General features: G+C 34.7%; 2 protein-coding genes across 3 annotated transcripts in view; one reads left to right on the top strand and one right to left on the bottom strand.

Moving 5' to 3' along the window:
- The window catches only part of LOC126979437 (E3 ubiquitin-protein ligase RNF13-like), a 69,739-nt gene extending 56,992 nt beyond the window's left edge, over nucleotides 1-12,747 (bottom strand). The window contains exons 1-2 of the mRNA XM_050828740.1: nucleotides 12,608-12,747; nucleotides 3,317-3,503 (exon numbers count right to left, since the gene is read on the bottom strand). Of these exons, the coding sequence (XP_050684697.1) occupies nucleotides 3,317-3,415 (99 nt within the window). The 5' untranslated portion in view covers nucleotides 3,416-3,503; nucleotides 12,608-12,747. The remainder of the gene's footprint in view (nucleotides 1-3,316; nucleotides 3,504-12,607) is intronic.
- Nucleotides 12,748-19,670: 6,923 nt separating this feature from the next.
- The window catches only part of LOC126979418 (solute carrier family 22 member 3-like), a 36,686-nt gene continuing 30,214 nt past the window's right edge, over nucleotides 19,671-26,142 (top strand). Inside the window, exons 1-3 of one of the 2 annotated variants that reach the window (XM_050828713.1) lie at nucleotides 19,671-19,851; nucleotides 23,178-23,361; nucleotides 24,682-24,811. In XM_050828713.1, the coding sequence (XP_050684670.1) occupies nucleotides 19,733-19,851; nucleotides 23,178-23,361; nucleotides 24,682-24,811 (433 nt within the window). In that variant the 5' untranslated portion in view covers nucleotides 19,671-19,732. Of the gene's footprint in view, nucleotides 19,852-23,177; nucleotides 23,362-24,681; nucleotides 24,812-24,963; nucleotides 25,023-26,142 lie in introns of those variants that run through there. The other variant, XM_050828714.1, reaches the window with a different exon arrangement.

The following is a 26,142-nucleotide window of genomic DNA, read 5'->3' on the forward strand; positions in this document are numbered from 1 at the left end:
CGCTGTCTCACTCACTGCGTGGTAATGCCGTCTGACCCGCCCTAGCGTCTCGACTCTCGCGCTCAGTCGAGTCGTGTATTTCACAGTGTATGTGTATTTTGTTTGTCAGTGAGCATCACAGAGCTTTTTCCTCCTAGAATTCCAAAAACCAGTGGCACAATTCGGAACTAGTAAAAGGAGCGATAAGGTGGTCACTGTACCGCGATTTTGCTCTTTGGTTTGCTAGATAATTAATGGCGTTTGATAGTGTGGACAACGACGCAATGATTGACTTTCTAAAAAAATACAATATCATTGTTTCCGATGCAGATTTGCCATCGAGGCACAATATAGCACGAGAAAGACTGGAAGACGTATATAATAGCATGCTGGCGTATATAAAAGCTTTCATTTCGAAGCAAAGTTCTCGGTTCGGTTCCTTGACAGCCGATATGTGAACCGATAAATATAGGCGGCGCAATTATATAACATGTACGTATCAATTTATTTCAGATGGCATGGATCTCATTAAATTTAATTTGGCTACAAAAGAAGTCACCAAGAAACACACAGGCGAAACAATCCGTGACGAAGTTCTGGAGGTGAGCCTGCGTAGTTTCAAAATAGAAAACAAAGTTATTCATTTACTGTTGCAGGTGGTTATATGAAACCTGCTGCAAACTTTTTGAATTTCATCATCATGTCATGCTCTACATAATCTAGTAAACGTAAATGTTATTGAAAACACCACAGAAATAACAAAAATTTAAAAAAAAATGTAAAAAGTTTGTTAAGCATGTTCGATACAGGGCACCTCGTGTTGAGGCCGCTGCATCTTCAGTCCAACAAGAATTGCTTTCTTCTATTGAAGAATTTAGGGAACTTGAAGAAGATGGAGACTCAACCGAAGCGGATTCAGAAACAACTGAGACACTTAAAGAAGCTTCGAGTTCTAGGCAGCATTCGTAGCCTCCACCATTACAACAAGCACAAGCACAAGATGGCATAGTATTTCAATGATGCTAAAAAGTATTTCTAAATAAGCAAATCGCCAGCCTATTAATAAGGCAAGATAGTCTTATATTACAAGAAGTTGAATATGAAATCATAAAAGCTTTAATAATGTTTCTTGAAAGTTTTAAAAAAAACGGTGAAGTTTTAAGTACCGAAACTCAACCTACTATGAATCTGGCTTTAGTGTTTCGCTCGGAAATAAAGGGATTACTAGAAGAAGCAACTGGCGATGAGCCTTTCGCAATAGCTAGGCTGGAAAAACTAACTGATGTAATTATAGCGGCAACTTTGCTTGATTGTCGATTCCATAACATAAATGAGATTAATTAATACATGCAAGCAAACGAATTCCCCAAGGTTTCATTTTTATTATCAATAATCAGGAGTCTATTAAAAACAGAAGACATTCCTCAAAATCAAGTGACTGATATCGCTATAGCTGGACTGAGTTCTTCTGATAATTCTTCAAACTTCCTACTGGATTTGGCGCGAAAGCACAGTACGACTCAACGTGATTCCGTTTCCTTGTGTGTTGTAGAAAAGGAATGCTGGAAATATTTCAGTACAGCAACTCTAGAGGATTTAAAGGCCCACGATGGCGACGTACTAAGTTATTGTAAAGACAGGAGATCTTCTTTTCCATTATTAAGCACTCTTGCACGCTCTATTTTGAATATACCAGCCACCAGCAAACCGAGCGAGAGAGTTTTTTCTACAGCTGGACTTGTAATAACGGCGAAAAGATCATGACTAAATCCTTTGTGATTAAATAAGACAGTTTTTGTCCACGACAATTATAGATTTTGTAAAGAATCCGTACAACAATGAATATATTTAGTTTTTCTTTTGACACTAGTGTTTAAATTTTTCCTTCTATTGAATTTATAATGAATAGATAGTTACTATGTGTTTTGTTTTTCCTTTGTGTTTTCAAGATATATTTATGCTTAGTTTTCTCTAGATAAAAGACCTATATAATAACCTAATACTGATTGTTTATAAGTTAACCTGATCTCTAAATGTTTATAAGACTGTTAAATTGCATTTAAGAAACAAGTTTTATGAGTAAATATGTTTTTTTATATATTTTACTAAAGAAAACGTCCTTAATATTCTGTTTACCTTTTAATTTTGATTAATGTAACTTTATTAAGTGCTGACAATGGTTTATTTCTTATTCAGAAATCAGTCCTTTATAAAACAGTAAGGCTGCGCCCGCGCCGCCGTGGAATTGACCATCGGCGCTCATATCTAGTTCCCACACAAATACATTAAGGGAATGTAAAAATAGCGTTACAAAATGGCTTAAAACTTTTAATTAATTAGAAAACTGAAAACTTGTTAAATAAAATAAAATATTAAAATGGTGTAAATGTGTGATCTGAAAATAAATTAAAAATAATTGTATTATACATTTTTGTAGTAATTATGGTATAGTATAAATAGTTAATTATAGTTAGTTTTAAATTTAATATCGCTTGCTGTGATTTGATTTTGGAACAGAAAAACGAAATTTCGTACTTTGTCCGTTTCCCTGTTAGATACATCTTTCGAAAAACTATAAATTACCTTAGTTCATAGTCACAGTGGTCGCACATTCATGAGACGATAACAAGTGTTGAAGTTGTTTCATGTAGGTATATTTTTTACAAGTTTAGTAGAGCCACGCAAATATTAAACTACCTTCAAATGTATACTAAATATATTTAGGTATTTTTTGTTTTTATTAACTATGCTAGCGTTCATATTCGTCGAAAAGAGCGGTGTTCCCTTACACTGCTTCTGCGAACTTAAAAGGGAAGTCCTTCAAATTGTATTTACTAAAATGCTTAATATATACTAAATTGCCCTATAATGCATTGTTACATAACGCGATTTTAATCATCAATATTACACGGGTATACCTATCCCACATACAAATTTCTGAACTGTGAAATTTATAATGATTTTTGTACAGTTCATAATTAGCTTTGCGTACTTTTGCAAGTGTGTTGATTGTGTTATTTCAAAAGTTAATTATTTTATTAAATTAAAATATATTAAAAACTTTAATAAAATAGTTAAATTAGGGAAACAATTAAAATACCATTTACGAATTTTGATTAATTATTATTACGAATTACGGGGTCGTAAGAACGCGTTATAAGGGAAAACTCCTACAAAGCGCTTTTCTATAACACGAAATTACTCTAAAGCGTTACAGGGCTTAGTTAAATACTTTTTTACCTGTAAATTAATTTTTGGTTTGATATGAACTTCCGAACTGGCAGATCTAAATAAATAAATAAACATAAACATAAAGAGCGTCAAACATTGAACTTACCGTATGTGGAACATCTTGGGTGTATACAATGATGTTTGCTCTCACAGAGGCCAGGAAACCGAGCAGAGCCAGCAGCGCGGTGTTAAGTGCACAATGCATCGTTGCTAGAACATTCCTTGGACCTACGTCTCATTAAGTTTGATGATCACTTTCACACACTTTTGGTCCTGTTTCATCGTTTTTTGAGCTGTAAAAAAAGGAGATTTTGTTTGATCATGTCATACATAAATTATACCTACGCACGACACGCCACAAGTTAGGATATCATCCTCACCATCTGGATGTGTGGCGGTCCTCCACAGTGCGGTTTTCAAGGAGCTTTCTTCCACGTACTACAAAGCTGTGGAATTAGCTTCCTTGTGCGGTGTTTCCGGGACGATACGACATGGGTACCTTCAAAAAAAGCGCGTACACCTTCCTTAAAGGCCGGCAACGCTCCTGTGATTCCTCTGGTGTTGCAAGAGATTGTGGGCGGCGGTGATCACTTAACAACAGGTACCCGTACGCTCGTTTGTCCTCCTATTCCATAAAAAAAAAATACATTCACATAATTCAGAGGCATGTTACTATACTAGTACAAAGCATTCTTGATTGCATAGTGTGACACAATTACAATGTTTTCGGTTAAAACTTAGTATCTAAGGGATATCTAAAAATAATTATTGATGAAGCCGTCTAATCTGTCATAGACTATTTTTTACATTTCATTTCACTGTTTTTCATACAATTTATGGCTGTATGGGCTTAAACCCTTTGCCTGTCCAAATATTTTAGGAAGATACCAAAATCATTTCATGACAGTTTCTTGCCTCCCGCCGCGATGTCAGTAGTGTTTATTTACGTGATTTATCTGTTTTAGGTTAGAATTTTTTTCGTTATTTTCTTGAAAACGGTGCATTACCTTGTAATAAGAGTGGTATCATTGTAATAGTGGACTAAAGCTCTATCAACTACAATATTTTTTACCTCCTAATTCTTGCTAATACAAGATACTAAGTCCAACTCATGTTTTCAATGTAATGTGAACGTACAATAAACAACCAGGTACACAATCACGCTCAAAAATTGTCCTAAGCAAAATTTTACCTACGCGTCTATTAGGCAGAGCTTTCGTTCAGTTGTGGTGCGACCACGCTTTGAATACAACGACACGCAATGACAAAGTGCTCAGTGAAAAACTGTCATAATAACTGTAGGTATATCCAAACCTAAAAATATATAATAATACATAACAGGGGCGTGCTTTATTTTTTACTTTTTATTACTTTTCTAGCAAGGTAGGCACTGTGGATCTAAACAATAGTCGTAGTTGAGCTTTGGAATATGAAAAGATTGCTTACCGTAGCTATTTAGTATCTAAGGAAAAAATTTATGAGTGGGTGTTGAATAGAAGTTTGGTAATAAAATGACGGCACCAAATTAAACTAAATTGACTTTAACACTAGTGCTATATTTATTTAGGTTAATTAAGAGGTAGGCACTACCTAATTACCTATATCATATGCACGCCCCTGATACATATAGACATATCACGTCGTATAAAAAAACAAAACCGAAATATGGAACATGGCACATGGACACTAGAACAACACATACAAGAGGTATCTGATAGTTTCTACAGAGGGCTACGCCGACTGAAGGAATAACCCCGCCCTCCGGTCGACTTGTAGTCGTAAGTCACTCACAAAGTACTTGCCTCAGCATAAAACGTTACCACAACACAACTGGTTAGAGCTCACAGAACACTAGCGTACACACACACACACACGCACACAGAGTTCTAGCTAGGTCTGAATAAATGTAAAACCAATATATTGTAAATTGGTTTAGTTATAAGTATTAAATAACGGCGAAAACTGGCCTCCTATTTCCTCTCCCTCCTTTCCTTTCCCAAGACCCCCCCCCCTCTTATATTTATATATTATTTATCTATGTATTTATTTACCTTAGTTTTTGAGTTAGTTTTAAGTTCTAGTCATTAGTCTTAAGTTAGGTTAAGTGATAGGTTACGATTGATATTACGTTATATCGTAGCAAATAGCCAGGTCTTCCCAGTTTCCTGGACCCCCCCCCCCCCACAAACCTCATGTATTAGTTTTTAAGCATAATAAAGTTTTTATCCCTCAATACGTAGATAGGGTTGTAGAAATAAGTTTTCTGATACCTACATATATAAGGCTTAATTGTAAATTGCTTTAATAAGTAGATTTAAGTAATTTTGTATATATATTTTAATATCAAATATAGAAATTTGGAATTTGAGTTTTTTTTTGAATATGCCACAAATTACACTATAATAAGCGTCGCCTGTTATATATTTTTTTTTATGGAATAGGAGGACAAACGAGCGTACGGGTCACCTGGTGTTAAGTGATCACCGCCGCCCACACTCTCCTGCAACACCAGAGGAATCACAAGAGCGTTGCCGGCCTTTAAGGAAGGTGTATGCGCTTTTCTTGAAGGTACCCATGTCGTATCGTCCCGGAAACACCGCACAAGGAAGCTCATTCCACAGCTTCGTGGTACGAGGAAGAAAGCTCCTTGAAAACCGCACTGTGGAGGACCGCCACACATCCAGATGGTGGGGATGATATCGTAACTTGTGGCGTGTCGTGCGAAGGTGAAATTCGGCGGCAGGAATCAGGTTGAACAGCTCTTCGGAACACTCCCCGTGATAAATGCGGTAGAAGACAATATACATACATCTTAACAATACCGCATTTACTCCAGTTGCTTAATATATTCTTGGTCAATAAACAGCAATATAAAACATTTATTCAGTATAGATTCGGACAGTGACAGTTGACACACAACTAAGGAGAAAAGTTCATTGTCTTTAAGCACACTTTTGCCTTTCCGCTATCAGAATGCGAATTAGATATATCCTTACGCATGGGGCACACTTAAAGTTTTGCACTTTTAGCTAATCGGAACTATTTGAATTTCGAATGTTATATTTTTTGAAACGTTGCAACCTTTTTAGTCATAAAAAAAAACAATTGGCGGGAAATCATTTGTCAATTGTTTTTTATCATACATCAAAGTTCTACGTACGCAACGAAAATGGAATTAAGCCGAAAAGATTTTTAGAGCGATGATTTCTGTGCAACACTGTGTCGCTCGTTGCTTGCAAATGCTTTTGGGAGAGAAGCACCTTGCTTGAGCACCGTGAGGCGATGGTTTGCTGAATTTGTGTAAATTTTTAGTGTGACCCACGTTTGTGTATATAACGTGATTGCTTACATAGATTAAATTTATTCATTAAATAGCTTGGGGGCAGCCTCTCCAATGTAAATAAGAGTACACATAACCACTGACATTAGGTGAGCTACATTGCAATGGTGATAGCATTTTTAATAACCAGAGTCAATGAACTGATGTGATACATAGTATGACAATATAAATTACTAAGAAGGTCATTTTAATTTCAATTTTATACAGAGTAATTAGTCACTTGGGATTGGGTGCTAATGTTTCAAGTATCATTCACTATTATATAAAACCATTAAAAGTTATAGTTTCACTATATATACCCTTTTATAATAAAGTCCCAGCCACTGTTCAGGCATTATCTATAAATAAATTTAAATGTTTTATAAAAAAATGGCTCTGTCGTAAATCCTATTACTCCACAGCTGAATATCTAAGTGATCGGATAGCCTGGGACTAGATTATGATTATTTTATAGCGATAGAAATGACTGTACAATATTGTATGTTTTTATTGAAAAGGGCGCACAAAAAGAATGCTGAGAGAGTTTCTTGCGCCCCTTCTTCTCTGTCTGAGCGCCATTTGTTTCCGAAGCGGTAGTAGTATCTAGTATTTTAGAAATTACATCAAAAAGTATTCAATTTTGAGAAAATAAATGCCATTTATTCCGTGGCAATAACAATATATTACATACTAGCTATTACTCACGACTTCGTCCGCGCGAAACAGTAACATTAGACAAAGCTTTAGGCATATTTTTTTTAAATACTTTGCAAATAATATACATACACAAACTGCTGCGGTTAATTATAAATGTGAAAGTTTGTATCTCTAGATGTATGTTTGAACTTCTTTAACGCAAAAACTACTGAATGGATTTCGATGAAACTTTACAATAATATAGCTTACACACCAGAATAACACATAGGCTATTATTTATAAAACTATCGCGTGAATTATACTTTATATGGCAAAACAACGTTTGCCGGGTCAGCTAGTTTTTATATATTTTTCAAAACTACTTTCATTTGTTTATCCATCATTTGCTAAATCATAAAAATATGATCAAATACGAAATCACTGCTAGGCGTCGCTAGTACAAAAATTAATATATGTGTAATCAAGTGCCTAAAAAACTTTCATGGTGTCATCTTCGATAATGACGAATCCATCTCCTATTTCAACCTCTCTAAGTCTTTATATCGCGATTTAAGGTAGTTTATGTCCTTTCCAAAGCTCTCGTCTATCGTTGCACAAAATTTCATCAAAATCTATTTACCGGTCTAAGGGTGAAAGCGTAACAAACAAACTTACATTCACATTTATAATATTAGTACGGATTTAAATTTGACACTGCTTTCACTTGCTTGGGCCAAATTGAGACTGTTGAGTACATTTATTTTATGAAGGAGTAGGACAAAGGGACGTATGCTGCATACGGGTCACCTGATGCAAGAACTTCAGAAGCGAAGAGCCGAGACCGAGTCGTGTATAAAGGGAATTGAGTAAACATTAACAAATTAATTTCCAGCGCATCTATCAAGGTAAGTGTTCCGAAGAGCTGTTTGAAATGACCGTGCTACGGGCGAATTCTACCTTCGCACTACACGCAACAATTTAGAATATCACCCCCCCATCTGCTGCACAGCTAATATAACTCGGACAGCGAACGCTATCCGCGGGATACGGCATGGCCCTCCTTAGTTTCGTCGTCATCCAAGATTGCTTAGCGGCCGTGTTAAGCATGTGTATGTGTGCGTGCGTCGATACGAGAACTCTGGAATTTTTTTCTTTATAAAATAAGGGATGAGACGAGCAGGACGTTCAGCTGATGGTAATTGATACGCCCTACCCATTACAATGCAGTGCCGCTCAGGATTCTTGAAAAATCAAAAAATCTGAGCAACACCACAATTGCGCTCGTCACCTTGAGACTTAAGATGTTAAGTGTCATTTGCAAAGTAATTTTCTGAAATTATTTTTGTAAACTACTTGTGTAATTGTATGATGCTTTCACATTACTGCTTCACGGCAGAAATAGGCGCCGTTGTGGTACCCATAATCTAGCCGGCTTCTTGTGCAAAGGAGCCTCCCACTGGTATGAAGTTACTCTACTGTGACAGTAGGTATATGGCGCCTGTTTCACGCTACTTAGCTATTTACTTGTGGATGTAAGGTCGACCTTTAGCCTCGGCCAATGTGACATTTCATGTGACAAGGCTAAAGTTACCTTACAACTCGCATGACGACTAAAGAAAGAATAATCTACTTACTTTGCTTAATTAGGTACCTACACGTAATGTTTATCTTAATAGGTACTTAATTTATATTTCTCCATGTTTGAGAAGTATTTTACTTAATAAAGAAAGAAAAGTGATTAGTAATAACTTGAATTAAAGGGGTATGTGCGTTGCGGTGAGCAATTGACAACTCACTGAACCACCACACTTTCCACACACCAGTAGGTACTATTTACCACCATATATATATATATATTATAATAAGTTTACAATACGAATAAACAGCTGTTGTGAACTTGAATGGAAGTCTTTAGGAAAGAGAGGAGGTTGCTACGGTTACTGGAGGAATTGGGGTGCCAGGTATAACAAATATATTCCCACACGCTAGGGCTTCCGAGATCTCGGTATTGCGGGATCCGCGGGATTTGCGGGACTGAAAAAAAGCGTGCATGCGATGCAAAATAGGATAATCTGCGTGAATTATTACTCTTAATAACTCAAGTTATTAACTGGTTCGTATTTTCGTGATGATTATTGATACATCCTTTTAGAATAGAATAAAATTTAAGGGTGTAATGAATCTTTCATTCACGTACACGCCCTTAAAAGGAATACGCACGGAAAGGAAGGCGCACAGTCGTCGGAGTTGAGCAAATTTGCCCAATTATACCATAACAAACTGTTGTGAAACAGTTTAAAGGGTTTGAATACTGTTATAAAAATATAGTAAATTTTCTTATACTAACTAATATTAAAAAATATGTATATGTGACTTACAAGTTCTAAACTTTAAAGACTTAAATATTCAATCAATCATAAATAAATTTTGTACACACATTGACATTTTTTTTATGCCAATATGGGACGAGATGAGCAGGACATTCAACTGATGGTAATTGATACGCTCTACCTATAACAATGTAGTGCCAGTCAGGATTCTTGAAAAAAAACAAAAACTCTTAGCGGCACTACATTTATTCCGCTCATCACCCTGAGACATAAGATGTAGTCTCATTTGCCCAGTAATTTCACTAGCTATGGCGCACTTCAGACCGAAACACAGCAATGCTTACACATTACTGCTTCACGACAGAAAAAGGCGCTGTTGTGGCACCCATAATCACGCCGGCATTCTGTGCAAAGGTGCCTCCCACTGGTAAACACATTGACATGGTACAAAAATGGTATAAAGTACATTTAATCACCAAGTTAGTTACCAAGGGTTCACTACAAATTGAACTTGGGCAGAAGCCTGACACTATGTCAATAGTATAGTATGTAATATTATATTAGAATACTAGATTCTACTAGTTATGTAATATAATCTTAAATATATAAATTCAGTGACACATTGTTTGTCCGCGCCTCCTAAACTAATGAACGGATTTTAATGGGGATTACTTCATGGTGTGCAGTTTAGTCCAACTTGAGAGATAGGATAGTTTTTATATCGATTTGGGACCCATAATTATTGTTATTTCCATTATTTGTTTTGTATGGACATATTTTGTGTGAGAGAATTTATTGACGCATGGTTTGACAGTTCCGCTGTGAAACATTATAACAACAGGGAGCATTCTTTACGAATTCTTGATGTTATGAAAAAATTTTGATAAATTCATAAAAAAACATTATTTTGTTTATTATTATGTACAGAACAACATCTATAGGGTCAGCTAGTATTGTATAATCTTTGTTCTGTGCAAACTAGCCTTAATCACTTTTGTTTCTTTTTATATTGTCAATGCCCATAAATTTATGTGTGTGTTGTTTTTGTGCAGATTGTGATGTTGTAGGAACAAATTTTTATTCAATATTATTATTTGACAATAAGTGACACAATTCCTTAAGTACTGGTTTTAGTCATTAACTTATAGCAAGTATTATCATGTTAACCTTGACCTATACAAGCAATTTATCAGCGGCAAGTTGGCAATTAAATAGTATTTAGGTTGTGAGATCAACTGTAATAATAATAATAGGTTATGGTTGTGATTCATTTTGGGTAATAAGTGGTCTATATATCATTTTTTTTTATGGAATAGGAGGACAAACGAGCGTACGGGTCACCTGTTGTTAAGTGATCACCGCAACCCACAATCTCTTGCAACACCAGAGGAATCACAGGAGCGTTGCCGGCCTTTAAGGAAGGTGTACGCGCTTTTTTTGAAGGTACCCATCGCACTAGAAAGCTCATACCAAAGCTTTGCAGTACATGGAAGAAAGCTCCTTGAAAACCGCACTGTGGAGGACCGCCACACATCCAGATGGTGGGGATGATATCCTAATATCGAAAATTGTTGCATTGGAAGGTTAAAGAATTATAAATCCAAAAACCCTTTACAAACTCATATAGCTTCATGATTTACCAAGTGTTGTTGCAATAAGTTATTGTCACTTACTATGGTAAATAAATATATTTCTAAACATCTATCACAATTTTATAAGTTACTAGCTGACCCGGCAAACGTTGTTTTGCCATATGTATGTATATGCCAAGTATAATTCACGCGATAGTTTTATAAGTTATAAAATATTGCCTATATAATAGCCTGTAAATCATTTTGTTCTATTGTCAATAGTTTTTGCAGCGCACGCAAAAATAGGTTTTCTATTTTACCTTGTGTTACAAAATAGCAATTTTACTATGGATAAATGGACTACCCAACACTGAAAGAATCATTCAAATCGGACCAGTAGTACCAGAGATTAGCGCGTTCAAACAAACAAACAAACAAACACTGCAGCTTTATAATATTAGTATAGATTACTAATTAAGTTAAACAGCAATACAGCAACATTTAACCACACCCTATTACACAATATATTCTATAACCTGTACCTTAGACATCTGTGACTTAGTTGTTACCACAAATATAAACTCCTAGCTGACCCGATACACATTGTTCTGTACATTATTGAAATAAAATACTGGTTTTATGAATTCGTCAAAAACATTTCAAAACACCAAGAAATATTTAATAAAATATGCTGTTATAATCAAATTGTTATACAGCAAAACTGTCAAACTGTGCATAAATAACCCCTCTCTTAGAAAATATGTACATACAAAACAAATATTGGAAATAAAAATAATTATGGGTCCCGAATCCCAAGTTAGACTAACATACACTCCATGAAGTAATCCCCATTAAAATCCGTTCATTAGTTTGGGAGTTCACTGGAAATACACGTCAGGACATTGGATTTATATATATTAAGATTATCTAACTAACAATAATTATCAAGGACTTCAAAGGAATTTCTAGAAATCAAACAATATAACCAGGAGTGATACACATAAAAATGTACTGTACAGTAGCAAATATACAATAACCAAGGCTGTCTCTGTAATTACTATGTGCATATTAGGTTCTAAACCAATTATTGTTACATGTTACTAACTATACATAAACAGTATTTATGCACCACTGCAGATTTTGCAATGTATCATGTAGTTGCAAAATTGGACTGTTTTGCATGTTATCTATTAAGACAATTTATAGTTTGCACCACAAAGAGTTTAAGATAACATTTGAATGACCGATTCCGGATTTATCTAGGATTCTTAACGTAAGAAAAATGATAAGGATTGGCCCAAATATGTATGTAAACACAAGGAAACACTACTTCGACACCAAGCTTTCAAATTAATGCAATTTTTTCAGTAATTTTGATAAATATTTAATCAATTATATTTTTTATAGGTAGATGAAATTTAGATAGTATGCAAGTCTCACCAATATTTTTTTAATTGAAATTAATGCAAATGTTATTGTGCAGTAGCAAACAAAAACAAATCTTAATCAGAATATCTAAATAATGCTTAAATTCAACTTACAGTCAAATATAATAATATTTAGTCCTTGTCCATGAGGTACATATAATTTTGTTATTTATCACCATATGCACAATTTTAAATCTAAAAGTTGAAAAATAATCACAAATTACGACTAATTCACAATCATCAAGAGAAATAGCAATTGTGAAATGACTCAAATGTCAAGTGTCAATATAAAATGACAACTGACATCTGTAAGCAGAAGATCATAGTTGACACTTGACAGATTGTTTATTGACATTTGACAAGAATTATGTACAGGGTTGTAAACACGGAACAGAAAAAAACATTGCGTGCGTACCTACAAAGTACACATGTCAGAACTCAGAACTGAAACCTGCATGGTGCATGAAGCTCTAAACTGCATATGAATTCCTGGTACGTGTTGCTAGGATGGCACATGATTTCAACCGCTATGAAACAATTATATTTAAAAGTATAGATAGATAGGTTACGTAGACAACATTCGGTGCTTGAAAATGATATACTAACGCACACATGAATAATTTAACATTGCAATAGCACACTACATTACGATTACACGTCAAAGAAGGATAGTAAATGCAATTATCGCATGAGAAAAAGAGATAAATCTAATTGCTTCGTATTTGTATAGAAAAAATACAGTAAATGCATCAGATATGATTTTTACCGTACACCGTGATTTATGCCTAAATTACGATTCATTCATGATTTCATGTAGTAAAAGCTATAAAGTAGTAAAACTGCATTGAAATTAGGTAATGTGTCATTGATTTTATAAAAAAAATAATTTAATATTGATTATTATTAATACAATGATGATATCAATTATTTATACATAAAATAATAAAAAACATACAGACACCAAAACAAAACCGAAAGGTATCTACGGTAAGGGTCCCATTTTTTAAAATTTTACTAACGACGGCTCCCAAAAACTTTTAAGATTACAATTATTATTTTTTGTATCTTATATTATTTATGAATGTCTTTTGTCGAGGGTTTATTACAATAAGGTAATGGGAGAAGAAGAAAATGATCATTTGATTCTTCTGCAGTTAGCAAGGGATATACTGAAAGAGACAGTGTTACTGAAAAAACTCCTAGGTAAACAAATAGCACGCACTGTCTTCATCCGCTACCTACCCTAAAACTTGTTTTAGTAGTTTGATAGTTCAGCTACGGATATACGCACTTGTTTACTAAAAATTATTACATTTCGTATTACATTTACTGCAACAACGACTTTTTACAACATTTCCTAAAATATTCTACCTCGATCATCCCGCAACAGACAGCATCAATATTTCGTCATTTCTGTACGTTAATCTATGATCGGCTTGGCGGCGATTGGCGTTGTCATGGCGACTTTTTTTTTTATTTATTTAGAGACTTAAAAAGTGAAAACCATTTACACCATAATTTATAGACCAAGACATTAGACTAAAACTTAAGGCTGGTGATTGCAACTGGCAGCCCAATTAGACCTAAGCCTGTGCTAGGGCTGTCCAAAAGTCCTCGGCCTAATTGTTAAAAAATAAAATATTAAAGTTTTCTAATTTAATCAAAAATTTTAATCTTATGAATTATTTACCTAACTAAACTTAATTGTTATTAGTTTTATTTGGATTATCATACATATATAAGAAACAATAAGAAAAGTTATAAAAAAAGAATAATATATACAAGATATAAGTAATATTAGTGCAACAGTGTTATTGTATTAAGTTTGAAGTACTTGTACATAGTAAACATGATAAAGTGTCCGTGATAAATACAAATAGCATTAGCATCAACAAATCTTGTCAAAAAGACATTTAAAGTTTTCAAAAGAGCAGACTAGCAAATATTTCTTCATATCCAACTTTAATTTTTTTTCGAGAGGGGTTTTGAGCACATAGGATTACATTACTTGCCTCCGGAGGGAGGTTATTGAATAATTTTGGCGCCGCAGCTGAAAAATGTCTTTTTGCGAATCCAGACGTTCGCAGTGGAACCAAACATCTTTGTTTTCTTCGCCTAAGGTGACTCTGAACTTGCTCAAGTGGAAAGTCATCAATATATTTTGCCATATATATTGCTAATTGCCATACATATAATTTTCTTGGAGTTAGTACTTTACTCAGCTTAAATAACTCTTCCGTTGGAAACCTGCGATTCTTTTTTAAGATAATTTTGAGGTTAAGTTTTTGAGCCTTATTAAGTTTGTCTAATATAGATGAGCCACATGAACCCCACGCTATAATGCCATACAAGATTAATGTCTGAGTTAAGGAAGTGTTTATTTTGTTAGATAAATAATGAAATCAAATAAAATGTCATAATTCATGGTTTTTTAACTGTGGAGTGTAATTCTATGATTTTTTTACTTTCGTAATTAGTGCATCTTCCTATAACACAAGACGGCATTTTAATGTTGTACCTATATCAAATTGTAAGCACTTCTGTCAATAACAAACGCGTATGTACCGTTTTCGTATCGAGAGAGCTAAGGAACCAATTGACTCCATTTAGGCGATTGTTTTTCGGCGCGCTAGTGACATATAATGACGTGACTTTTAATACTATAATATCATTGCTATGAAAGACATTCCTACCACCACTAACATATATAATAATATTTTGTTCTCCTGGTTTCTATGTAGTAATACGTCGTGCGCTTGGAGTCAGAATATATTTAAGGTATACTCGCGCCATACTTAAGACAAAATGATCCCCTGGTACCAAAACATTGTATTATGATTCCTATCTCATAATCTCCCATGTTAAATATTATGAATTGATGTGACTGCTCTTTTTACTGTCGTTTTTTCATTTCATCGACTTTCAAATCACAACGATGATAAAGAAGTTTTCACTTCAATAGTATGCATGTTTCTATCTCATTCTTTGCCGGCTTCATCCTACACATTTTTGTATTTATGTCTCTTACCTGTCATTTTTTCCGTTGCATCCGTTTTGAAATCACAACCATTCTCAAGAAGTTTCACTTCAAAAACTTGTGGAAGTGGATGTGGGCGTTACTCTGTCGCCACTTTTGTCTACAAATCTACCTACTCGAGGCTCAAGTAAGACCAATCATTTGATGTCAAATAAGGCATAATTATCTCTTTAAAAAATATAAATATACCTGATTGTGCCATTTTGGACTGTAGAAATTATAGCAGCAATAAAAATATGTATAATGAAGGTATTTCTTGTCATCGGTAATCATAATTTTCCGATTCAATTAATATTTTTTATGTGTTGTGCAAAATATAAAATTAAAAATGAACCATAATATTACGACGTATGGTTCATTTACCTTTACGTTTAATCGATGTAACTTATGTTAGAATAATTAATGTAAACAATAAAAATATCTTGCTACTCAACAAGTGCATACATGAACATATCGATATAATTTCATCGAAATAAATTTTATCTTTATAAATTGTATTCTAGTATTGCTCTTTTCCATGCACCATGCGATAAGGGTAAGCAAAATGTTATAATATGGTTGTGGTAATTGTGTACAAGAGAGACTACGATGAATTCAAATTAATAGTTTTAATTGTCTCTTAGGTACAAATAATTATTATTTAACAAATATGTGTAAGAATCCAGTTAAACTAAATAAGCGTTAATTTTTAAATATAGACAAACAATTTTTTTTAATTATATTTTAATATTTGGCATATATTGAGGTTGAGCAGAAGAAATATCAAAAACCATGGATTCTGGGAATGTTTGCCATTATTGTAGCTTATGTACATCATAAGATAAAATGTCATATTATATCATAAGAGTTAGAAGATTATAAATACTTCACCAGTACTTATAGCTTCTCTTTTTATTAATCATTCGTTACTGCTTGTTCTGGAAATTTTCTTTTCACACGCGCATTACGTATAGAAGCAGTACGGTTTATAAAATTTCATGTCTTAGTCGCCCTTGGGTTTACACAGTATAACGATGAATACTTATAAAAAAAAGCTATGTTTTATGCGCGTATTGCTTCCCAGGTAAATATAATATTAGTATTATTACTTTCCAAGACTGTTCGTGTACGCTGTCTTGATTTTATTTGAATTGAGCTAAATATTGACTATAGTTTCAATTATAAATATACCTAAGAAAAAATATTGCCCTATTATTCTTTCAGCTTACAACGTACTTTTTCTTTCGTGATTGTGAATTTAGGCCTATCATAAAGCAGGAATTAAGTGTGTATTACATATTTAATAGATAAATGTGTGAGTTTGGCGACATGGGTTTCCATAGTAAAATGACATGATGCCACTTCTACTAGTTTTTTCTGTTCTGTGGTTACAGAGTCCCTATTATTTCAAGTTTCTTAATGTTATTTTTCACAATTTAAGAAAAGTTCTGAGGTTGTCATAACTTCATTAAATAATATGAGATTAGTTATAATTAGTTATAATCAATTAATTTGTAGTTACGTCTTTTCGTTATTGTGAATTTAGGTCTGTCATAAGACAGGAATTAAGACAGGAAACTTAAAAAAGAATTAACACATTAATCGATTAAATATTATGTAATACCCACTATTACACATTTAATAGATAAATGCGTGAGTTTGGTAGTGTTCGGTTTGCGTAGTAAAATGACATGATGCCACTTCTACTAGTTTTTCCTGTTCTGTGGTTGTAAATACTAAATAAACTTAAAAGTAACAGACGGAAGATTGAAAACAGAATAGTAATAAAAGTTGCCAACATGACGGCATAGCAACTATGTGATGAAACACCTAACGGACTATGCTTCTAACATTTTTTCAATCGTTGCGTATGTGCGTAGTGTCTATGTACCAGTGAACTACTCGTTGCAATGTAGTTGCAAATATACAGAATTAATGTTTAAAATGAGAATAATATGTATTAACATAACAGGTGGGATGTCGATTCAACTAGGATGTCGCAATCGCTCGTCGTACCGCATCGCTGCGGCATATATTTGACCGAAGCGAGGTAAACTAAGTCTGTGTACAAAAACAAAACAAAATAAATCCAAACAAAAATAATCTTTTGGAATTTGGCACCATATTTAAACATGAGAAATTAGCTCCTTATTTGGCAACATGATAAATGTTCTGATTTGAAAATTCAATAACTAGGAACCTGGCAGTCGAATCACTCTCGATTGATGACAGTGTTACAATTAATACTTATTGTGATTTGATCAATCGGCTCAATTATTAAATAAATATAAATAGCGCGTGCTAATTTAGAATAATTTTATAAATCATGTTTGTTTTTAATTATAAAAATTGAATCAAGTCGAAATTCAAATCAATCAATCAAAATTCTGTCTCTACAATAACCAATAATAGAAAATTTCGAAAGCTTTCTATGACTTCAAATTTTTTTTAAATCGGCCGAGAAACAATTTAACACAGAAATCATTTGGAGTCACCCGGCGGGAGCTTCGATCATCGGTGAGGGTTATATTAAATTTTAAAAATTAAGTAGTTTAATTTTCATTGGATAATTCTGTGAGTGTGTCTAAAATAGTTTCAGATACCTACACCAATTAAAAGTTCATTAGATATGTTATCTTCATCTGGTGCTTTTTTCCTCTCTTCTGGGATGTCATTGCTTTCCTAATTTCGTCCCGTAATACCTACGTCTGGAATTGGTTCTTCAATATCTTTCCGGTTATGAGAATTAAAATGAGGATAAACTATTGTTTAATACATAATTATATAGGGGTAGTAACGAACCCTATTTCCTCTTAATTGCCTATAAATATAAATATAGAAGGTACCGTGAGCTACTAATATTTTTTATTGAAATTCATATTATATTTTTTTCTTTTACATGTAAGGAACTTGAATACTACCAAATTTATATCTTTCATGTTTTTAGACGGTAAAACTAAAACGTTAGTAGGTATAGGATATTATATACATAGTAAAGAATGTCAGAATAACAAAAAAAAAATAATCTAAAGCGGAAACTAATACCTATTAATTAAATTATATTTACCTACATTAACTATTAATAATCCAATATTAATGAAATAAACTAAAATCAATCCAATAAAAAGTAAAACCGCAATGTTTTTTAAATAGCAAATCGTATTTAGGACGCATTCTGCCCAAGACGTACCTACATGATATTTAAACATATTGGTAGCCTAATATCACTGGTAGGTAGTGCAAGTCGTCTTAAAGGCAACTTAAGTTCATCAAGACTTATGTTCTACAACATTTGTTCAAAAGTTTGCCAAAATATACCTATTTCTTTTTAATTATCGGCACTATCATTATCATTAGGCATTCATAGTCAGCTGTTACATTCATAGCCAATGATATATAAAAGTATAGATAGGTTACCTAGACAACATTCGGTGTTTGTAAATGATACCATGATTTATGCCTAAAATACGATTCATTCATGAGTTCATGTAGTAAAAGTTATAAAGTAGTAAAACTGCATTGATATTAGGTAAATAAAGTGTCATTGATTTTATAAAAAAAAAAAATATTGATTATAATATATAGCCACATTGATGATACCAATTATATTTACATAACATAATAAAAAACACACAGACATAACAAAACAAAACAGAAAATCAGCAACGCACGCACACTAAGACAAAGTGACTGACGTATCGAGTGTGAATGACGTACGAGAGCTTTCACGCTCAAAAAGTAATAAGCCTGGCCTGTTACCATGCGTTGCCATAGCTAGAGGCTCTATCTAGATGTAAAAATAATCTAAGGCTCACTCAATATTATGATTCGCCTTGAAATTAGAATGATAAGTTTATCAATAATGCCACGCGTATTTAATCAATTTACTAATCAATACGTAACTCAAATAGATTGTAATCTGCAGAACAATAAAAATATCCGAATACAGTACTAATTAGTTGTGACTAGTTGAACAATGTATGATGTGGTGTTTAAATAAAATTAATATAATATAAAACGTCGAGCATCTTACCGAAAAAGTGACTAAAGATTATTAAAAAAAATAAAGACTAACAAGCGAAATGTCTATACAGCCAGATCTTGATTCAAATAAAACTGAAATGGATGACAAAGAGGAAATGAACGAAATCGGAAGTGCGTTAGAGGCAGTTATTAATAGTGTGGGGGGATTGGGGTTGTACCAAAAAATACTCTTTATCGCCATGATGCCTTTTGGGATCGCGTGGGCCTTTTTGTACTTTTGCCAAATGTTTGTTACAGCAACTCCTGATGTTCATTGGTGTCGTGTGCCAGAACTCGATAGTCTTAGCATGGAAATGAGGTAATTAGTTTAATTTAATGTGTCGTGTGTGTTTTATTACATTCATTCGTATAAGTACGCGTATGTGCCGGTAGTGCCATATTATGTGCCAAAGTATATATTTCATTCATATATTTCAAAGTCAAAAGTCAAGTAAACTTTATTCAACTACGCTTAAAATAAGCGCTTTTTTCTTATAAATTACTGAATCTACCATTTCTTCGGAAAAACTAGAACTCGTGAGATGACCATACAAGAAACTCAATGGCCACTCTTTTCAATCTATAGAGTATTTTACAGTGGCTGTTATATACAAAACAAATTAGTTTGAAAAGGTGCTGCATCTCATATATGAATCGTGTTCAAAGGTAAAAAGCGTGTCAAATAAAATTAAAAAAGTAATAAAAATAAACTGTATAAATATAAATTATCCACTATTGAATGCATTAATCTTCTAAAATATTCAACTTTTAGAATTATTCGTCTAGAAATCTATTAAAAATAGCACTAGGATGTAAAGAGGTCCGTTTGTCGTAATGAACATAAAGAAGGGGTAGATGTTATTTTACTGCGATTGTTTTCCATTTAATTGAAGCTCAATTATTACTTGAGAGGACTTCACAGGAGAGCATTCTGAAGATAAAGCTGGGAGTTAAGTTGCACTAGACTTTTTTAACTTAACCTTATTTTTTTTTAACTTCCAATTGACTGCGTGCAACGCAGAGCAGCTTGAATTGTTCTGTGAACGGCTGGATCACTTGTCGTTGCCTATGCCTATGTATCTATATACATCGCTTCATTTCTACCGCAGATATCACGGGGAGTGTTCCGAAGAGCTGTTTCACCTGATTCCTGTCGCTGAATTCCATCTTCATATGACACGACTCAATTATGATATCATCCCCACCATCTCGTAGTGTGGATTCATCACAGTGCGGTTTTTAAGGAGCTTTCTTCCACGTTCTACATAGCTGTGGAATGAGCTTCCTTGTGCGGTGTTTCCGGGACGATACGACATGGGCAGCCTTCCTGTGATTCCCTTGGTATTGCAAGAGAATGTGGGCGGCGGTGATCACTTAACACCAGATGACCCGTACGCTCTTTTGCCCTCCTTTTCCATACAAAAACCACTTATTCAAGTGTTTTTTTATGGAAATGCAATACCAAATGGATAAGTGGAATTCATCCAAAGTGTGGTTAGTACCATTGTCTTTTTTTGATAAGAAAAAGAAACAAAAGCTTCGAAACGAAAGAGTAATGCCGTTGTTCTTTGTATGTGAACAAGGCAGAAGGAAAATCCCTTGTATAAAACGTACTGGAACAAACATCTGTTCTCTTTTAATATAGGTCTAAAATACCCATGTTAAAAACCGGTCAAGAAGTCTGACAAGAAGGGTCCATCACAAGTTTCATGCTATACTACGAGGTTACCTAGTCTAGTCATAATTATTACAAATTAATTACTTCTGAATCCTACAAGGAGACAAAAAATATAGCAAGAGATAAAATTCCTGGCAGGACTCGTTTGCGAATCATCAAGAAGACCAGAAGCTTGGTGCTTTACATAACCTACATTTAATGCAATTCATACACTTAAAGAAAGTGGCTCAATCAATATGCTGGCTAGTTACTGTCCCAATTTGCTACTGAAGAGTACAGAAATATCCTGTTCGCAGATGCGGAAATTTTCAGTTGAAGAGCACCATGATTTGTGCCATAATGATAACGCTGAAACATATCATCTCATGGGCTACCTTCAAACGGCAATTGACGACGTGTTTGAATAGATCTCCTCCGCTGAAATCGCAGTCTTGGGAGACTTTAATGGGGCACTGCCAAATGGCTTGGGTGACGCACCACATCCTACGCAATGCGATCTGTGCATATTTTTGAATTGACGTGTGGTCATTCCCAATAAGTTGAGTCGCCAACACGGCTCCCAGACGTGGATCGCCACACGCCGTCCTTATAAGATCTTCTGCTGATTACACATTCCGATAGTTACCAGGTCTCTGTCGACGCCCCTCTCGGGACGTTCAATCATCCCTGATTGAGATAGGATGCATTCCGTACACTCATTTGTCCTTTTGAATAAAAGGATTTACAAGGTCGGAACAGCCCAAAAAAGGTAGTCATCACCATGCCTCATTTGTAAAACCTTAGCAATATTGCATTACGGACTTTCCAGCGAGACTCTGCACCTGGTCACAAGGCACGAACTACCCCCAAGTTTGGCTGCACGTCAACGTGACTTTATAGCAGGTAAACTGACTGGTTCTCATCTAGGCTAGATCTGATCCCCCTAGACTACAGATTAAGGTCAGTTTCAGTCTTAGTTCAAGAAGACATAGCTCTAAACGACACGCACATAATCTAGTCACTTAAGAAATCTCTAAAACAAGCAGTGACTAAATTTTCCATAAAAACAGTGAGCAAAACCATAGATTTGTGGCCGACAGATTAAAGGCCTGCTTGAAAAGGCTTTCCTTTTGGAATAGCTTTATAGACTACCTTTGTAGTTGTGAGCCTTCCAGCTTTTCCAAAAGGAACCCTTCCACCTATTTTGTACACCTAACTACAGTGTTTACCGCAATTTGAACTTGCTCTGCTACCTCTTAATGGGTAGTACCTACGACCATTAGAGCAGTCATCAACAGAAGAAGTCGCAACAGTGTTATTTTCTATTTTAGAAATGTCATTTATGTATAGTAGGTACAGGAACGGACCTAATACACTTCCTTGAGGCACTCCAGCTTTTATATTTTGAATAGAATTATTTTTCATTTACTTTGTACCAAAAGTTATGGACGATGCAGGAGTCGAAGCCGCGCCTCTCGGATTACGTTCTAGCGCTCTATCAACTAAGTCTGCCGTCCGCATGCCGCGTGATCCGTAGATCTTGGTATGTTTTGTTCAACTCTCAGTCTCTCGTTACAAATTATATTTGTATATTTTAATTCGAAAAGTGAAGGATATCGTTATAAAAAATAAAAAATGTTCAGATTTGAAACAGCGACATCTCAAGTAAATTTCTAATGCAATTATTAGGGTTGAACAGGTTCTTAACTGTAAAGTAGATCCTAAATGGAGCCAAAACTCGAGAAGTAAACAGACATAAGTACCAAGATTTACGGATCATGCGGCATACGGACGGTTGGTTTAGTTAGAAGAGCGCTGGGACGCAATGCGACGTTTGAGTATTTTTGTTGCATCACTCTACATAGATTATACCTAAAACAATTCATTCAATTCATAAACGACGAGGCTGCAAAAGTTGATTTAAAAAAAATACAATTAGTTTCTTGCCATTTTTCTCATACTTTCTTCTATTCTTCTTCTATTTCTAGGAGATCCTTAGTCACACCAACTACAGGAAATTACGACTTTGACAAGTGCAATACGTTTGACACTAATTGGACGCAAGTGCTTGAATCTTTACGAGCACCTGAAGCTGGTACGCCAACCATACCATGCCCAAATGGGTGGGAGTTTCAGTTTGAGGATATACCGTACTCGACAGTTGTAAGCGAGGTTAGTGATACGATGATAGAAGACAGGAGACACAAACTTTGTCCTACGCTTGTGCGTTGTCAATAAATAAATTATGAATTAAATTCGGGTTGAAATGTAGTCTATTTACATACCTAATTCTCATAGCCAAAATCCTTATAGCCATTACCAAGATATTACACATTTACAACAGTTGCTCGTTTAAATACTTAAATAAAGTTATGGATTTCCTTTCGGCGTTGATTTGGTACTTTAGTATAAATTGTTAAAAGTGAGATGTGATGTTCTGTCACCCATCGGAAACATATCTATGAATCCTCTGAATCACCAACTTGACTTTCGTGATTGACGGTAATTTTTGAAGAATAGTGTTCGTCACATTATAAACACAAGAGATAGAAATAGACTTGCTGTTCCAACTGTCAGACTTCATAAAAGTGGTTACACATTCATGGGGAAATGAATACAAATATAATATGTACCATGGGACCATGTTTGCTCTATGCATGTAACTGACTTCCGTTATATAAATTTAAAATTCATATTAAGCAACTTTAAAGAAGAAAGAGTATTATAAAGTTCAGGACCTATAGTGAAATTATAGAAATGTGTAGATAATATGAAAACTGTAAAGGGAGGATAAATCTTAGTGAGTTTCTTGCCGGTTCTTCTCAGAACAATGGCATCCAAATTGACTTTTATAAGCGTACAAATTGTACGTATAAATAAATACATTTAATTCTAATCCTACAACCAACAAGGGGGCTGTTTAACTCGAGACTGAGCTGTTCAAGAAAAGCGCGTACACCTTCCTTAAAGGCCGGCAACGCTCTTGTGATTCCTCTGGTGTTGCAGGAGAGTGTGGGCGGCGGTGATCACTTAACACCAGGTGACCCGTACGCTCGTTTGTCCTCCTATTCCATAAAAAAAAAAAAAAAAAAAATACCCACGATTACGTCTGCATAGGCATCGAATTTTAATCCAGAAAGTTCAATCTGTGTCCCAAATTTCATCTTCAATGAAAATACTTTTTTTTAATACAATATTTTTGATATACCAAAATTTCTAAACGGCACTACAATTGAGCTCGTCGAATCTTGAGACTTAGTCTCATTTGCCTAGTAATTTCCATAGCTACGGCGCCTTTCAGATCTAAACAATAATGCTTACCTACATTACTGCTTTACGGCAGAAGAAGGCGCCGTTGTGGTACCCATAATCTAGCTGGCATCCTGTGCAAAGAAGCCTCCCACACTAAATCATGCAGACATTCAGATTTGTATAATAATTAGAAAGCTGGAGGCCAGCACGTGAATGTCATTTTGAATATTTCTTTTGCAGCGCGGATGGGTATGCGATCGCGCATACCTGGTGCCATGGTCACAGTCTATCAGCTTCGTGGGCTCTGTGATCGGAGGCATCGTCTGTGGCATGCTGGCTGACAAATACGGGAGGCTGCCAGCTTTGGTGTGTAAGTAGTCCAGACAGTTTTACTTGGGTATTTTTAGAGCGATTTTTACGAAGTGTTTTTCCTCCTTGCTGGGACTCATGATTACGGGTCTATTAATGATATGGTATACCAAGCCAAGGTATAATTGGAAACCGAATACCTATTAGAGCTCATTCACGAGAGAACTCATCACTTGAGTGCACAAGACAACCTACGGTCTACCATTTGATAGGTAACTCTTAACCTAAATCCCAAAAGTATCCACTTAGGTTCTGTAATGGCTTGATAAGAACTCTAAATCGTAAGCAAAAACTCTGGCGTCGTAGGAGGACCTACAAAGACCTACTAAGAGCGTGTGTGAAAAATTTTATGAAATTTTGCTATAATCGATACATAGAAGTGATTGATATTTTCTAAAAATAGATATCAAATATTTTTGGAAATACACGTCGACATTAAAACAAACTAACTCAAGATACCGTAAAGTTATGAAATATTATTATGCATATACTACATCTGACGACCTTAAGCAATCCGCAATCCCTAAGGTTCTCGAAAGATTAGTGCACCGAAGCATTTACTCCTACCTTAGGCTAGGGTTATTATGGATGCGAGTTCTGACGAGTACGTAACGCTCGAGTGGTTCTGACGACGTCGTGCATGTTCTGACGCGTTCGTCGTTGCCAGTGTTCACTGTCATTGGATGCCAGGCGTTTGTTTCTTCTGACGAATCCGTCAGAACTCGTCAGAACAAATTTTCGTCAGAACTCGCATCCATAGTAACCCTAGCCTATTATTATAGACCATAATATAATCCTTTTACAGAAGTTGTCTTTTAATGGTATTGGGAAATCTTTTGCGATGGTTTACAGCTTACCTACATAATCGTGTTCAATCGGTGACTATAAATCGATTTACTTCATCTCAAGTAGTATTGACATCCGGTGTCCCCTAGGGCTCAATCCTTAGGCCGTTGATCTTTTCCATGTGTATAAACGACTTATGGAAGTGCTTCCTATAATGCAATTACTTGCTCTTTGCAGATGATCTAAATTTATATGAAAAGATACACACACCTTCTGATGTGTTACTGATACAGGGTGATCTTTATATACTCGACGGCTAACTTACGTTGGACAAACGTGTGGGCATAATTATTAATAAAGCTTACCGAATATTATATTATACATCGTTTTTAACTATTAATATTTTTTTAACTATTAATGTAAACTATATCGTTGATAACACTGGTAATACAATGGTAATTCTGAAGTTTTCGAATGTCCGGCAGCCATGCAAATTAACGCGGGAAACGTTATACCTTCGAATCTTGTCAGAATAAACCAAACATT

This window comes from Leptidea sinapis, chromosome 3 (genome assembly GCF_905404315.1).
Source record: "Leptidea sinapis chromosome 3, ilLepSina1.1, whole genome shotgun sequence".
Classification (NCBI taxonomy): Eukaryota; Metazoa; Arthropoda; class Insecta; order Lepidoptera; family Pieridae; genus Leptidea; species Leptidea sinapis.